We start from the raw sequence: 17,611 nt of genomic DNA on the forward strand, positions 1-17,611 counted from the left end.
TGAACAACCTGTCAGGATGATCCCAATCCTCATACACCAGCTGTTCCAGCAGGGGGTAAACGGTAAATCCACGTGTCCAAAGCCTGCGTGCTGGAAGCTGTCTCTTCCTAGATACCGTTTATGCTGATTGCTATGGGCTTTGGAAGCGCCACCTTTGTGAGTACCATTCCTTTTACTCAATAAAGCGGTTTACTGCAACCATACAGAGAGCACTAGATCTTTTCCTTTGTTCCCCTTTTATGTCTATCGGTGAGAATCCCTCTGGAGGTGATAGGCTATCCATAGCCTTTACTATCTGAAGGTCCCTGCGTATATACAACGCTGTGATTGACCCAGCAGTGGGTCTATAGTGGAGGTGAGAGACCAATTCACCTGGTGGTGAGATTGCACTAATCACGAAAGCACTAATTAAGTTTAGCACAAGATTCTTTTGGACACGTGGATTCACCGTTTATTTGATTGATTGTATGGACATTGGAACATGTATGGACACTGATTTTGTAATTTAAACCCTCTCTGAACCATTTCGTGAGGGACTGAATCAATAGGGCTCCGAGTGTGGGATGCTGCAAATAGTTCCTCAGAATCTGAGCCCTCAGAAGAGGAACAATCTTCAGCCTGCCCCTCTTCCAAATCATTAACAGCCACCTCTTCAACATATTCTGCCCAATCTGGCTCTAAACCAGAAGCCCCTGCAAGACCTTGAGAGCCCAGGAGCTCTGCTGCATCCCTGCTGAGCCCGATACAGGAGAGGAGGATCTATTCCGTTTTCTCCAGCCCTGTAAAAAAAAGCAAACATTCTGGCTATTTTACCTTCAAGGCTAGCCAGGGCAAATGCCAGATCATCCTTAGTAACATAGGTAGACACTGAGGCATTGGAGGTAGCAACAATACCAGATAAGCGTAATGGCTCTGACAGACCAGTTGCTTCAGGCCTCTCAGGGGAAGAGCACAGCGGGAGCCAAACTACCAAACTAGGACTATTTGATCCTGAGGCAGGAACACTTGTCCCTTTCCCTGCTGTCCCCCCCCCCCCCCCCCCCACTCCTACTTCTTTTTCTGCAAGACATTGCTTTACATAAAGACCCAGAAGTCAGGTAACAACCTGTTGCACAAAAGGTAGACAAAAACTGTGATCCAGCACTGTACAGCTATCACAGAACTACCATTCTCCTACCGTGTAGCCGTGCTCAAGCCTCCAAATACATATGCCCAAACAGAAACTGCAACCTGCTCTGGGTCCCATAGGTTCCGGTCAGCAGCTCAGCTTAGCAGAGAACAGTGAGAGGCGATCCATGTGCAATCCCGTGACGTCATTAGTGCGCGCCCATAAAGATATATGGAGAAACAGAGACAAGCTGACTGGAGAGTCCAGACACAGACAACACAATTCTGCCGAACAGCGATATCAAGTGGCCAAAACACGGTACTACAGCTAGGAGAGAAAAGGTGCAATTCCTTCCCTCAAACCTTTTTTTTTTTTTTTTTTTTTTTAAAGCGAGGGAAAAAGGAACAGACTTACCAGTCCCGCTGCAGGGTCCTATACAGGACCCAAACTTCACCCATTACGGCGGGCTTTGTCAATCAGACCTTTAACCAGATGCCGCCAGCCCGCCGTCATATGACGGCGGAGCGGTGCGACCATTATCCTGGGCCGCCGTCATATGACGGCGGCACTTTAAGCAGGGCAGGCGCGCGATCGCGTGCGCGCCGCCCTGTACTGCCGGTGTCGGGGTGTCCCCGGGACACCCCCCGTCACCGGCAAGGGGGAAACAGCCAATGGGCGTGGCTATTTCCCACGTGATCGGCTGTGTTCCAATGACACAGCCGATCACAATGGAGACGCCCACAAGATGACCGCGCATGCGCGATCGGGAGCGCGCAGCGCGGTCATGTCGGTGGCACTGTGTTCCGTAGGAACACAGCTGTCACCGGCAGTAGTAAACAGTCACTGACAGTGACTGTTTACTATGTGATCGGCTGTGAATCCATTCACAGCCGATCACAAAATGTAAACACAGAGCAGTAACTCACAGTTATTAGCTCTTCTCTCCTCATACAGTTTCCAGTGTGAGGAGAGCAGAACTAGAAATAGTGAGTTACTGCTCTGTACACCTGTCAAATCACAAAAATAAATGTCCCCACACAGTCCTCAGCCCCCCCCCAATTGCACCTGTCACCCAACAGTCACCTCATCAGTGCCCAGAAATTGACACCCATAACGTTCACATGTGAGCGTGGCGATCGCAGGCAGAATCACCGCGATTCTGCCCGCGATCCGGATACCATTGCAAATCGCGGGGCGCCTGTGCGTTCCCCGTGATTTGAAATAGCACCCCAAACGCTGTGCGATGTTGCCGCCATTTCCGCCTGCCGAATCGCGGTAACATCGCGCAAACATCGCATGACGCCCAAAAAAGGTACAAGAGTTTCTTTGGGGCGTCATGCGTTGTTTGCGTGATGTTACCGCGATTCGGCAGGCGGAAATCGCAGCAACATCGCACAGCGTTTGGGGTGCTATTGCAAATCACGGGCAACACACAGGCGTCCCGCGATTTGCCATGATTTCTGGATCGCGGGCAGAATCACAGTGATTCTGCCCGCGATCGCTACGCTCACATGTGAACGTAGCCTAAAGTTCACCGGTCACCAGAGACTGCCATCAGTACCGCCGTGCACCATCGCCCGTCACCCATCGGTGACCATCGCCCGTCACCTGTCACCCCATCAATCACCGTCACCTGTCACCCCATCACCGTCACCTGTCACCCCATCAGTCATCGTCATCTGTCACCCTATAAATGATCGTCACTTGTCACCCTGTCAGTGATTGTCATCTGTCACCCCATCAATCATCGTCATCTGTCACCCTATAAATGATCGTCACTTGTCACCCCGTCAGTAATTGTCATATGTCACCCCATCAATCATCGTCACTTGTCACCTCATCAATCATCGTCATCTGTCACCTCATCAATCATCGTCACCTGTCACCCCATCAGTCATTGTCACCTGTCACCCCATCAGTCATTGTCACCTGTCACCCCATCAGTCATTGTCACCTGTCACCCCATCAGTCATCGTCACCTGTCACCCCATCAGTCATCGTCACCTGTCACCACATCAGTCATCGTTACCTGTTTGCCATATACATGCAACCACTTACCCAAAATATATAATGTTTGGGGGTTCTAAGTAGTTTTCTAGCAAAAAAAATTATTTTAGCTTGTAAACACCAAGTGGACAACTTTGTGAAAAGGGCTACTTGGATGTTAGGCGTCTGTATGTGGCTAGGCTGTGTAAAAGTGTTACACATGTGGTATCGCCATACTCCGGAGGAATAGCAGAATGTATTTTGGGGTGCAATTTTTGCTATGTACATGCTATGTGTTAGAAATATTGCATAAATGGACAGCTTTGTGTAAAAAAAAAAATGTGTTTTCATTTTCTTTCCACAGTTTCCAAAAACTTGTGGAAAAAAATGACAAGTTCAAAAGACTCATTATGCCTCAAAAATTATACGTTGGGCTGTTTGCTTTCCAAAATGGGGTCATTTTATGGGGGTTTCCATTGTCCTGGTGCTCCAGGGCCTTCAAAAGTGTGATAGGTTGTCAGGAAATGATATGTGTAATTTGTGCTCCTAGAATGCCGGACGGTGCTACTTGGATGTTAGGCCTCTGTATGTGGCCAGGCTGTGAAAAAGTCTCACACATGTGGTATCGCCATACTCAGGAGGAGTAGTAGAATGTGTTTTGGGGTGTAGTTGCAAGTATACATATGCTGTGTGAGAGAAATAACCTGTTAATACGTCAATTTGTAAAAAAAAAAAAAAAAATCTTCATTTTGCAAAGAGTTGTGGGAAAAAATTACAACTTCAAAAAACTCACCATGCCCCTTATTAAATACCTTGGAATGTCTACTTTCCAAAAAGGGGTCATTTGGGGGGGTATTTGTACTTTCCTGACTTTTTAGTGTCTCAAGAAATGAGATAGGCCTTCAGTACATCAGGTGTGATCAAGTGTGATCAATTTTCAATGAATAGCACCATAGCTTGTGGACTCTATAACTTTCACAAAGACAAAATAATATACACTTATTTGGGTTATTTTTACCAAAGATAAGTAGCAGTATAAATTTTGGCCAAAATTTGTGAAGAAAAATTACTAAATTTTATGACAGAAACAAAGAAAAATGCGTTTTTTCACAATATTTTCAGTCTTTTTTTATTTATAGCACAAAAAATAAAAAACCCAGTAGTGATTAAATACCATCAAAAGAAAGCTCTATTTGTGTGGAAAAAAAGGACACAAATTTTTTATGGGTACAGTGTTGCATGACTGAGTAATTGTCATTCAAATTGTGAGAGCGCTGAAAGCTGAAAATCAGTCTGGGCAGGAAGGGGGTGAAAGTGCACTGTAGGCAAATGGTTAAGGACCGGGTCCCCCTTTTCATGGGGTCCACACCCTTGGACCTGTAGAGCACCCTCCTTGGGATAATAAATAAATAAAACCAGGGTTCCATTTCTCAGGACCCAGCGCCCAGATGGGTCACATTACAGGCAAAACCTCTGGTCTTCTTACCTGAGGCTCGGATCCCATCCACTTAGCGCTAAACCATCCGAATGGAGCCGATCAAAACGCCCCCTTACTGGGACATCATTAAGGATTGAAGTGCTTTAACAGCCATGACAACCACCTTCAAGGCACTGGTAATAAAACTGAGGTTCTTCCTGTATGGGAGGGGTTATATGGAAGGAACTTCCTGTCTACTGGTTGCCAGTGTCCAATCACCTAAAGGTAGCGTATAACCCAGATAGTGATTATTACCGGCTCTGTGTCCCGTGATGTAAGATAAGAAATCCCATTTTCTCTTTCGTCCATTGACGAACACAGCTCCTTATCTTCTTCACCGTTGGGACATCCTAAAGCAGTGTCAAACATGAGGGGTGGGAACAGCAAGAAAAAAATTTCCAAGGCTAAACCATAGCCAACTCAGGTAATATGCAGCTCAACCATAAACAACTAGAGCTCACCTGAAAAAAAAACATACACCCTAAAAGAGGACCAGGTCCTCTAAACCTCAGCCTGAAAAACCTTGTGGCCAACACATCCACCTTGTTATACTTTGTGAAAGTGTGCACAGATGACCAGGTGGCCATCTTGCAAACCTGCATCACTGATGCCTAATGACGGAAGGCCAGGAAGCCTGAACCACTGCCTGTCTGATCCATATGAAAATGGTCGCAGCGGAAGCAGCCAACCCTTTTTGAGAGCCTTCTGTGAGTACAAATAGTGAGTCTGAGTTCCTAAAAGACTCTGTAGCTGCCAGGTACACCCCGATTGCCCAAACCACATTCAGGAAATGCAAGGCAATAGCCTTAGGATGCTTAGACCTGGGACACAGGGAGTGCAACACGATGTCTTCATTCAATTTAAAATCAGAACTGACCTTTGGAAGGAACGATGGACATGGCGGAAGAACCACCTTATCCCTGTGAACCACCAGGTAAGGCTAAGGACAAGACAGCGCTGGTAGCTGCGACATCCTGCACGCAGAAGTAATAGCCACCAAAAAGGCCACCTTCTGAGACCATGTAAGCAAGGGAGACTCCCGAATGTTTTCAAAGGAGGAGGAAGAGGAAATGGAGGAGGAAGAGGAGGAGCTCCGGCATTCCCACAAGGCTTCGGACGTCTCCAGTGTCCTGCGGACTAAGAGAAAATGGCCCTTGTGACATCGTCGGACTACACAAACATGGCTGCCAACAGGAGACCAGCCAGACTAAGGTAAAATGGCCCCAGTGACATCGGGGGCTACACAAACATGGCTGCCAACCGGAGACCAGCCAGACCAAGGGAAAATGGTCGCCATCAGCTACAGACGCAGAAGAATGCTGCCAGGATCTTCCCTGCGCCCTCTGCAAGGCGACCCCCTCTGAAGGTAGGACACACGTTTAGGGGAGGCTCCACTGCACACTCTTCACCAGTCCCTGTATTGGGACCCCCCTGCACTACAGACTGCAAAAAGTAGGGTATGCACCTAGGCGACCCCTCCAGACTACCAGGGCAGGACGCAAACTATCCCAGGACCCTTACAGAGTGGGGGTAGTGACATTCTCTGCCCTGGGACTCCCACCAGACTCTAGGTTCAGACAGGGGGGGAAAGGAGGTGGGGGAACCTGCAGGCAGGTCCGACCGTTCCTGGAGGTTACCCGCATCCAGCCCAAAAACCGGCAAAAGGGGAGAGGGGAGACTGTACTTACCCTTACATGGTGCGGGAAACGCTCCAGACAGCTGTTGGCCAAGGGACCGCTGCAACTCAGACCCAAGCCTGGTCGTATGCGCCCATGCGAGATGTTTAACTCGTGGGCCAGCCTCTGTCCGTGAGGCTATGTCGCGGCCAAACTAGCGCGTAGCTGCGGTCTGCACATGCTCACTGGCCAGACTGGGATGACCACTGGATCTAGATTTTCCAGCCCGTCACCCAGCCCGGCAGTTGATTGTAGATCTCCCGAGAGAAAAAAAAAAGATGTAAGGAAAGAGAAAAAAAAAACCCAAATTGCTAGAACGAGAGATCCCAGTCGGGAGCCTAGATCCTTACTCCTGACTAGACAGATTAAAACTGGTTACCTAGAAAAGAGAGGGGGGTTATATACCAAGCTGAGGCTGGACCATGGGTGAAGCCTGGTGTTTTTTGTTCTGCCTAGTCGTACTCCTTGAGGAGGCAATATAACCCAGTAGTTATGATTTGTGGAGCACTGTGTCCTTTGATAATAAAAAAGAAAGATAGATGTTGCAATATGTCGCCAACTTGTTCATTTCATGCTTAGAAGACTTGGTGCTGTCCTTACAAATCATAGAGGTCCTCCAAAATACTAGATGTAGTAGTTTTTGTTGTGGGGTGTATTCATTTTTGCATAAACTAATGTGAGTAAAATTTAAATCTAAGTTATATTATTAGCTAAACAAATGTTCTATAAAACAGTTTTGTCAAAATTTTGGAAATTGTTAGTGTTCATTAAAATATTGATTAACCCTTACTTTCCAAAAGGGGTATACTCATTTGTGCTGAGCACTGTGTATATATACAGTATCTCCCAAAAGTTAGTAAACCCCTCACATTTTTATAAATATTTTATTATATCTTTTCATGTGACAACTCTAAAGAAATGGCACTTTGCTACAATGTAAAGTAGTGAGTGTATAGCTTGTATAAAAGTGTAAATTTGCTGTCCCCTCAAAATAACTCCACACACAGCCATTAATGTCTAAACCGCTGCTAACAAAAGTGAGTTCACCCCCAAGTTAAAATGTGTAAATTGCCATCCCCACAGTGTCCTGTGACACGTTCGTGTTACAAGGTCTCAGGTTGTGAATGGGGAGCAGGTGTGTTAAATTTAGTGTCATCACTCTCACTCTCTCATTCTGGTCACTGAAAGTTCAACATGGCACCTCATGGCAAAGAACTCTCTGAGGATCTGAAAAAAAGAATTGTTGCTCTACATAAAGATGGCCTAGGCTATAAGAAGATTGCCAAGACCCTGAAACTGAGCTGCAACACGGTGGCCAAGAGCATGGAGCGGTTTAACAGGACAGGTTCCACTCAGAACAGGCCTCGTCATGGTCGACCAAAGGAGTTGAGTGTACATGCTCAGCATCATATCCAGAGGTTGTCTTTGGGAAATTGACATATGAGAGCTGCCAGCATTGCTGCAGAGGTTGTAGGGGTGGAGGGGGGTAGGTTCAGCCAGTGCTCAGACTATACACTGCATCAAATTGGTCTGCATGGCTGTCGTCCCAGAAGGAAGCCTCTTCTAAAGATTATGCACAAGAAGGACTGCAAACAGTTTGCTGAAGACAAGTACACTAAGGACATGGATTACTGGAACAATGTCCTGTGGTCTGATGAGACCAAGATAAAACGATTTGGTTCAGATGGTGTCAAGCGTGTATAGCGGCAACCAGGTGAGGAGTAGAAAGACAAGTGTGTCTTGCCTACAGTCAAGCATGGTGGTGGGAGTGTCATGGTCTGGGGCTGCATGAGTGATTCCGGCACTGGGGAGCTACAGTTCATTGAGGGAAACATGAATGCCAACATGTACTGTGACATACTGAAGCAGAGCATGATCCCCGCCCCTTCAAAAACTGGGCCGCAGGGCAGTATTCCAACATGTTAACGACCACAAACACACCTCCAAGATGACCACTGCCTTGCTAAAGAAGCCGAGGGTAAAGGGGATGGACTGGCCAAGCATGTCTCCAGACCTAAACCCTATTGAGCATGTGGGGCATCCTCAAATGGAGGGTGGAGGAGCACAAGGTCTCTAACATCTACCAGCTCCGTGATGTCCTCATGGAGGAGTGGAAGAGTGGCAACCTGTGAAGCTCTGGTGAACTCCATGCCAAAGAGGCTTAAGGCAGTGCTGGAAAATAATGGTGGCCGCACAAAATATTGACACTTGGGGACCAATTTGGACATTTTCACTTAGGGATGTACACACTTTTGTTGGCAGCAGTTTAGACACTAATGGCTGTGTGTTAAGGTTATTTTGAGGGGACAGCAAATTTACACTGTTATACAAGCTGTACACTCACTACTTTATTTTGTAGCAAAGTTTTCTTCATTTCTTCAGGTTTGTCACATGAAAAGATATAATAAAATATTTACAAACATGTAAAGGGTGCATCTAGATTGCAGAATTATTAGGCAAATGAGTATTTTTGAGGATTAATTTTATTATTGAACAACAACCATGTTCACAATGAACCCAAAAAACTAATTAATATCAAAGCTGACTATTTTTGGAAGTAGTTTTTGGTTTGTTTTTAGTTTTAGCTATTTTAGGGGGATATCTGTGTGTGCAGGTGACTATTACTGTGCATAATTATTAGGCAACTTAACAAAAATCAAATATACAGTATACCCATTTCAATTATTTTTTTTACCAGTGAAACCAATATAACATCTCAACATTCACAAATATACATTTCTGACATTCAAAAACAAAACAAAAACAAATCAGTGACCAATATAGCCACCTTTCTTTGCAAGGGCACTCAAAAGCCTGCCATCCATGGATTCTGTCAGTGTTTTGATCTGTTCACCATCTACATTGCGTGCAGCAGCAACCACAGCCTCCCAGACACTGTTCAGAGAGGTGTACTGTTTTCCCTCCTTGTAAATCTCACATTTGATGATGGACCACAGGTTCTCAATGGGGTTCAGATCAGGTGAACAAGGAGGCCATGTCATTAGCTTTTCTTCTTTTATACCCTTTCTTGCCAGCCACGCTGTGGAGTACTTAGACGCATGTGATGGAGCATTGTCCTGCATGAAAATCATGTTTTTCTTGAAGGATGCAGACTTCTTCCTGTACCACTGCTTGAAGGTGTCTTCCAGAAACTGGCAGTAGGACTGGGAGTTGAGTTCGACTCCATCCTCAACCCGAAAAGGCCCCACAAGCTCATCTTTGATGATACCAGCCCAAACCAGTACTCCACCTCCACCTTGCTGGCGTCTGATTCGGACTGGAGCTCTCTGCCCTTTACCAATCCAGCCACGGGCCCATCCATCTGGCCCATCAAGACTCACTCTCATTTCATCAGTCCATAAAACCTTTGAAAAATCAGTCTTGAGATATTTCTTGGCCCAGTCTTGACGTTTCAGCTTGTGTGTCTTGTTCAGTGGTGGGCGTCTTTCAGCCTTTCTTACCTTGGCCATGTCTCTGAGTATTCCACAACTTGTGCTTTTGGGAACTCCAGTGATGTTACAGCTCTGAAATATGGCCAAACTGGTGGCAAGTGGCATCTTGGCAGCTGCACGCTTGACTTTTCTCAGTTCATGGGCTGTTATTTTGCACCTTGGTTTTTCCTACACGCTTCTTGCGACCCTGTTGACTATTTTGAATGAAATGCTTGATTGTTCGATGATCACGCTTCAGAAGCTTTGCAATTTTAAGAGTGCTGCATCCCTCTGCAAGATATCTCACTATTTTTGACTTTTCTGAGCCTGTCAAGTCCTTCTTTTGACCCATTTTGCCCAAGGAAAGGAAGTTGCCTAATAATTATGCACACCTGATATAGGGTGTTGATGTCATTAGACCACACCCCTTCTCATTACAGAGATGCACATCACCTAATATGCTTAATTGGTAGTAGGCTTTCGAGCCTATACAGCTTGGAGTAAGACAACATGCATAAAGAGTATGATGTGGTCAAAAAATTGATTTTTGTAAAATCTTACCGTAAAATCCTTTTCTCTTAGCTCATTGACAGACGTAGTCCTCGGTGATACACCACCTTCGGGTTATGTTGCCTCCACAGGAGCAGGACTAGACAGGAAATTAAAAAGCTCTGGCCACACCCTAGGGGCAGTCCCAGAGGGTATATCCTCTCTCTCTCTGCCTCAGCAAATCAGTTATGTGAAAAAGCAGTCTTTAGAGATTTTAACCCAACCCAACTCAAAAAACAGAGGGGCTGGGACTACGTCTGTCAATGAGCTAAGAGAAAAGGATTTTACGGTAAGATTTTACAAAAATCCATTTTTCTCTAGCGCTCATTGACAGACGTAGTCCTCGGTGATACACCACCTTCGGGACGTCCCAGAGCAGTATCACAACTGAGGGGTGGGAAAATGAAATCAAATCCCAATCTAGAAGGCCCAACCGGTGCCAACTAGAAGTTTACAATGCTCATCCTTAATGATGAGACTCAACAAAAAAGAGAAAACCCTCGAGGTAGACCACCGGTCTCCTCAAATTGCGGCCTGCAAAACCTTGCGGCCAAATGAGGCATCCGCCGATGCCGTCACATCAATTTTATAGAATTTTGTAAAGGTATGTACCGACGACCAGGTGGCCGCCTTACATACCTGGACCACTGACGCCTGATGGCGAAAGGCCCAGGAAGTACTGAGCGCTCGAGTGGAGTGCGCCCTAACAGGGAACGGAGGACTCTGACCCTTAATAGAATAAGCCTGTACCACCGTTTGTCTAATCCATTTGGCAATGGTCGCGGCAGATGCAGGCAAACCCTTTCTGGGGCCATCCGTGATCACAAAAAGTGAATCCGTCTTACGGAAAGATTCCGTAGCTTTCAGGTATACCCTGATTGCCCGAACCACATCTAAGGAATGCAACGCATGTTCCCGATGATGCTTGGGCTGAGGACACAAGGAAGGTAGTACAATATCTTCATTCAGATGAAAATCTGAAACCACCTTAGGAAGAAAAGATGGCTTAGGATGAAGTACTACCTTATCCCTATGAATCACTAGGTATGGGGACTGGCATGATAATGCAGCCAGTTCTGACACCCTGCGAGCAGAAGTAATAGCCACCAAGAAGGCCACCTTCTGGGATAAAGTAAGCAAGGGAATCTCCCTGATGTTTTCAAAGGGAGGTTTCTGTAGAACCGACAAAACCAAATTAAGATCCCAGGGCGGTAAGGGCGCGCGGACTGGAGGAGCCAGTTGCCGCACCCCCTGGATGAAATTCCGCACCAAGGACTTGGTAGCTAAAGGTTTCTGAAAGAAGATTGCTAATGCTGAAACTTGACCCTTGATGGTGCTCAAGGCTAGCTTCTGCTCAACCCCTTGTTGCAAAAAGGCCAATATTCGAGTCACCGAATAGGTACGTGGAGGAAATCCTAAAGATTCGCACCACGCAATATAAGTCTTCCATGTGTGATAATAGACTTTGCTGGAAGTCGCTTTCCTTGCTTTAATAAGGGTAGGAATGACTGAAGTAGACAAACCTCTGTCCTTCAGTACTTGGGTTTCAATGGCCAGGCCATTAAACCCAGCGACTGTAAAGCATGATGGTAAATTGGTCCTTGAGACCACAGACACTCCCTGAGACGAAGTTCCCACGGAACGTCTACGACTAGCATGTCCAAGTCGGCCAGGGCGGCTTGAGGAGGCCAGCCTAGAATTTCTAGGACCACTGGCGCTGATAGAATCTGAACCAGGCGTCCCTAGAGGTATCTGGCCCCGACCATCCGAGAAAGTCTGGTCGTTTTCTGTTCCCACACATTTATCAGATACCTGATTGTTATCAGGAAGGGTGATCTTTTCTGGTTGAACCTCAGGGACCGAAGTCACCCGACTAGAGGCTACTTGGCCTATCTGGTCAACCAGATCCGATTCCTGTGAGGTATAGGGACTAATCTTAGGAAAAGGTAAAGGAAAAGATCTATTCAGGGAACGGTAACTACCGCTTCCTGTAGTACTTAAATGTTGGAAGGGAAGAATCGCACCGGTAGTAGTGGTTGATGCTCGATCTAATGTCCTGAATACCGGTGAAAACGTCCCCCCACCCTGAAACCGGGTGGGGGCGCACCTTCAGGCTGTGTACTCCTTTGCTTCGGGTTTGGCTGGGTTGGTCCTTTGCTTGTCCGACCAGCCCTTCTTGAACCCTCCTGGAAGAGTCTTGCCTTTCCCGCTAGTACCAGCCGGGCGCCCTTTATGGGCGGTAAAGAAAGGCCCTCGCTTGTTGCGAGGTCCCTTAGCTTTAGCAGCCTGTGGCAAAAAAGTGCTCTTGCCCCCAGTGGCATCCTTAATGATTTCATCTAGGTTGGCCCCAAATAGACGATTCCCCTGAAAAGGGAGATTAGTCAAGGTCTTTTTGGAACCTAGGTCAGCTGACCAGCATTTTAACCACAGCACACGTCTGAGGATCACCGCTGACTTAGATGCATGCCCTAATAAGGGAGTAGTGTCCAAGGCTGCGTCACAGATAAACTGTAGCCCTTGTATAATCTGTTCCATCAAATCAGATGTCTCCTGGGGAATATCTTTTCCCCTAAGTTCTTGGCGTACCATTTTCGCCCATTCCGTAAGTGTCTGGGAAACTAGACCAATAACAATTACTGGTCTAAATGCTGACCCTATCAGAGAGAAGATGGTGCGGGACTCTGCTTCCATCTTTCGATCCACCGGATCCTTAAAGGACGAAGTGTCCTCCACTGGGATAACCGTGGCTTTATTCAGCCTGGAAATAGGTGGATCCACCACTGGTGGTACCGTCCATTTCTTAATGATGGATTCCTCAAACGGATAGCGTCTAGCAATACGCTTGGAAATAGTAAAGGTACGTTTAGAATGCTCCCATTCTCCTTTAATCTGGTTACCGAAACATTTAGGTACAGGAAAAACCTTCACCGTTTTGATGGGCTTATTAGTACCAAAAGGAATCTCTGTTTCAGTTGCCTCTGCCGGTAAAGCCTCAAGTTTTAAGGTTTCCTGCACTGCCACAACTAGTGCGTCCACCAATGCTTCTTCCTGAATTATAGCAGGAGAAGAAGCGTCCTCCTCACTGTCTGAGGGGGCTTTACCTGGGATAACAGCCCTTGCAGAGGAACCTGCAACTGCAGTGACCATCTCTGAATCTGAGTCAGAGGTGTCAGATAGTATAGGGGTAGGCGGGGGTCGCTTCCTTGACCCCCGTCCCTGACAGGCCGCCTCCACCCGAGCCACCATAGACTCCAAAATTGCTGTAAATGACTCTACACTCTGTGCACCGGCGGGTCCCGTGGCCCCCTCGAGGGAAACAGGTGGGGGAATATGTGTGGCAGGGTCCATGATAATTCCAGTCACTTCCTGGATAATATAATTCAAAAATAAAAAACTTTTTTTTTTTTTTTCCAGACCCCCAGCGCCACAAAAGCCCCTTAGTGTTACCTGCTAGGGATCCCTATCGATCGAAAGAGAGAGAGAGAGAGAGAGACCCCCAGGCTCACCACTTGATGCTCAGAGTATAACTGCAACAGGTTACAGCGCTGTCTTGACAAACAGGAAGTCTTTTGGCTGGCTGCCCAGGAAGAAAGGAGGCGGCTCCGCCCCTCTGCACGCCTTCCGGCGCCTCTCCTAGCTCCACGAGGTGTTTGGATCACCTCAAACATGGCTGCCCCCATGCTGGAGACACGAGGCTAAGCCAAAATGGCGGCTCGTGCGATCCAGCAAAAAAAATGGCGGCGGCCTGTACGGAATAGCGGTGTGCTGCAGGGCACACAACACTCTCTCTGCATGGGGATTTGGCGTGGTTGGCGGTACCGGCCCTGGCGGACCGCATGGCCATTCGGGAGGCCTGCTAATAGCTGGAGATCTGATTAGGAAGGCAGTCTACATGTCCGTGGCTTCTGACTGGTAGGTAGCTTATTCTTATCACCGTAAGATTCCCAGAATGCCACAGATTATAATCTTTTAACATGTATACAATTAGATTGTTAGCTCAAAACCAAGCCTCCTGGCTTTTTGCACATAAAATCACACTCAAAGTAGGAGGATCTGTGTCATTTATAGGATAGAGAGGGACTCTATCTTACCATACAGAGAGGGGCCCGCGTTCACCACAAGACCCGTCAGGGGAAAAGGGGGAACATACTACTCACCATACCGGAACCAGGCGGGCACCAACTCCTGACAGTACCCCTCTCCACCGGGGCGGGAGGGCTGTCGACCGATATGGACGCCGTGACTCATGGTCTTTGGCGTTTCAGCGAGACGTTTAACTCGCGGGGTCAGTCCTTTAATGGGACTTTGTCGCGGCCGACCCAGCGCGGAGCTATGGCCTGCACGCGCTCGTAGGCTGAACTGGGGTGACCACCGGATCTCAACATCCAGCCCGTCGCCCAGTTCAGCTTTCTTGCTTGAAGATCTCACAGGAACACTGGAGAAAAAAAGCTGTCTAAAAAATCCTTTAAGAAAAAAATCTTGCCAGGACCTAAGATCCCAGCAAGGTATCTAGGTCCTTACTCCTAACTAGACAGAAAATAACTGATTTGCTGAGGCAGAGAGAGAGAGGATATACCCTCTGGGACTGCCCCTAGGGTGTGGCCAGAGCTTTTTAATTTCCTGTCTAGTCCTGCTCCTGTGGAGGCAACATAACCCGAAGGTGGTGTATCACCGAGGACTACGTCTGTCAATGAGCGCTAGAGAAATACTCATTTGCCTAATAATTCTGCACTCCCTGTATATATACAGTATATATATATATATATATATATATAAAAAAATAAACGTTGGTACTTTTTTTTACCTGAATGCAGCCAAGTACTCTGCATCTCCCATGGGTGGGTCCACTCCTCCCGTAAAAGCAACATTCACATTAAATCCCAAACCAGCACTGCTTCCAACCTTCATGGGAAGGAAAAAAAAAAAGAAAAATTAAATGCAACACAACATTCAGGTATGTGCAGTTAGCTATATTTTAAGTACTCCTGTTTTCTAAACAATACTCTTTACCTTTACATCTGTAAAAAAAAAAAAAAAAAAATCTGTTTTTGCATCAGTTTTCTGTAGATTATTCACCATCACTTTAAATGGCAGGCCACAATACTTCAAAAGCACCTTTTGGAGTAAAAGCACCACCAGGGCCAACAAAACGGGGGGGGGGGGGGGCGCGAGGGGGATTGTACATGCGCAACCAAGATTGTGCCAAACAAATTGCAGGTCTTTCCATGGCCATGCCCCACCACACCAACCTCCCCTTTACTCCTCCAAGGTCCTGCCCCCCCCCAGTGTCTGACCTGCCTGCGTCATGGAAGAGCGTGGCCTCAGCTTCAGCGCCATGAGCACCCTGGGTCTTGGAGGGCGTCAGGCAGTGCCACCAGCAGGGCAAGGCCGCTGCCAGCTGTGCTTGAACAGCAGGAGGCCACCATCAAATGTAGGCAGTACGACCTCATCTAATGTGAGCCGTGCTGCCTCCGCTGTCAACTTCCCCGAGGACCGCTGCATGAACACCGACTGCTACCACCCGCCCACTGCTGTGTAAGCCGGAGACGGAGCTCTCAGAAGATCTCTACTTGCGTGACCCCAAACAAGAAGAACCACAGCATGTACTGTGTCCTGGGCAAAACCACCATGTGCTACCAGTGTCTGGTGGAGGGCCAGCACCACAGCCAGGAAGTCAAGGCACTGGGGTCCAGGTGGAAGCTGCACTAGGTGAGGATAAGAAACATTGGGGGTGAGGGGGACAAGGGGGGAGGCATGGGTAAGCTTCACAAGGTAGGGGGTGCACAAGGTGAGGAGGGAGGGGAAACTGCACAAGATGAAGGGAAAGAGGGAGGAGGATAAGATGAAGGGGGGGCACAGGGATGGAGAAAGTGCACAAGGTTAGGGGGAGGCACACGATATGGGGGGGCAGCGGGGGACTGCACAAGGTGGGGGGGGGGGGAGTCAAAAGAACAAGGTGGGGGGGGGAGAAAAGAACAAGGTGAGGGGGTTTAGGAGTGGGGGGAGGAAGGTTAAGTTGCAAAAGGTAAGAAGGAAAGGGGAAGCTGCACAAGATGGAGGGGGGGTAAAGGAAAACAAAGTGAGGAGGGGTGCACAACGGGGGGGGGGGGGGTGGGAATGGAGAAGCTGCACAAGGTGAAGTAGGAGAGGAGGACAAGGTGGGGGGTATCAAGGGATGCACAAGGAGGAGGGAGATAGAGAAGCTGTGGGGGTGGGTGGAAAAGGCTGCGTGGGGTGAGGATTGGGGAGTTGCACAAGGGGGTAAGTGTGTCACTTGTTTTCAAGGTCATTGTGGGAGAGGCACATGGTAGGTGAGAACTTGAAGTCCTGCTTGCCGCTAATCTGGCTCCACCCCTGGCTCAGGGAGAACCTTGCTTGCCCACCTCCCCTGCAGCTTTCCCCTGGGCTTTGCTCCTTCCCATCCCGCAGTAGCTCTAAAGTTCTGTAGTGGTGGCTCCTGCACCTTATGAATGGGGGTGCAGGGGGCCCAAGTGAGCAGGCACTGAAAGACCGGTAGATCAAGAGGACGGTGAGGCTGACTGCTGAGCTACTGCTTCTCCTGGGACTTCTACTACTGACCTTCCACATGAGCAGCTGCATGCATTATCCCTGTACCTTTTTTTTTTTTTAACTAGTCACTGAATTGCTGTTATAAGCAACGGCTCCTCCATGGCTCGTTTGGGCTCTCCTGTCCCAACAGGAGACCCGAGCAACCAGCCAGTGTGTCCACCAGCTGGATGGACACCCGAGCAAAGCTGGGATCAGCTTTGATCAGGTCTCCATAGCAATAATCCGGAAGCGATAAACTGACCTCACTTCTGGTTTACCCAGATGTCATCTGTGTTACTTTAAAAAAAATGTAAAACATTAAAAAATGCAGATCTTAGGGTTTAGAATGCTTCTAAGTGCAGAGTAGGAATTTGAGGGCTTTTGACCCCAGATCCCTCCATACCCGTCACGTGCCTATTGCTGTCACAAGGGATGTGTACATTCCTTGTGACAGCAATAAAATAAAGAAATAAGAAAAAGGTTTTAAAAAAATCTAATAAAATAAATTAAAAAAGTAAAGTCCCTCTGTCCCCGTGTGCTCACGCGCAAAGGCAAGCGCATGCGTCGTTCCAACAGTGATCGTCCCACACACGGGAGGGTATTATCTGAACGCCAGATCACGGGAAATTATTCTAGCACTAGACCTCCCTCCTCTCTAAATCTAAAGTGGTAACCTGTAAAGGCTTTTAAAGTGTTGCCCATGGAAAGTAAAATGTATGTAGTTTGTCCCAATCGTAAAGCATGACATGTTTAGTATCTATTTACTCAACGTAACATTATCTTTTATATTTTAAAAAAATAGGGTGGGTTAAGTATTGTGTTTTTTTTTTTTTAT

At 47.4% G+C, this 17,611-nt stretch overlaps 1 protein-coding gene across 6 annotated transcripts in view; it reads right to left on the reverse strand.

Annotated features, from left to right (window-relative positions):
- HDAC4 (histone deacetylase 4) overlaps positions 1 to 17,611 on the reverse strand; it is a 666,648-nt gene that overhangs the window by 71,536 nt on the left and 577,501 nt on the right. For all 6 annotated transcript variants that reach the window (XM_082260868.1, XM_082260870.1, XM_082260869.1 and 3 more), the window contains one exon: positions 15,032 to 15,129. In XM_082260868.1, the coding sequence (XP_082116994.1) occupies positions 15,032 to 15,129 (98 nt within the window). The remainder of the gene's footprint in view (positions 1 to 15,031; positions 15,130 to 17,611) is intronic.

The sequence above is a fragment of the Pelophylax lessonae genome (genome assembly GCF_965119305.1).
Source record: "Pelophylax lessonae genome assembly, chromosome: 6".
In the NCBI taxonomy this organism is placed as follows: domain Eukaryota; kingdom Metazoa; phylum Chordata; class Amphibia; order Anura; family Ranidae; genus Pelophylax; species Pelophylax lessonae.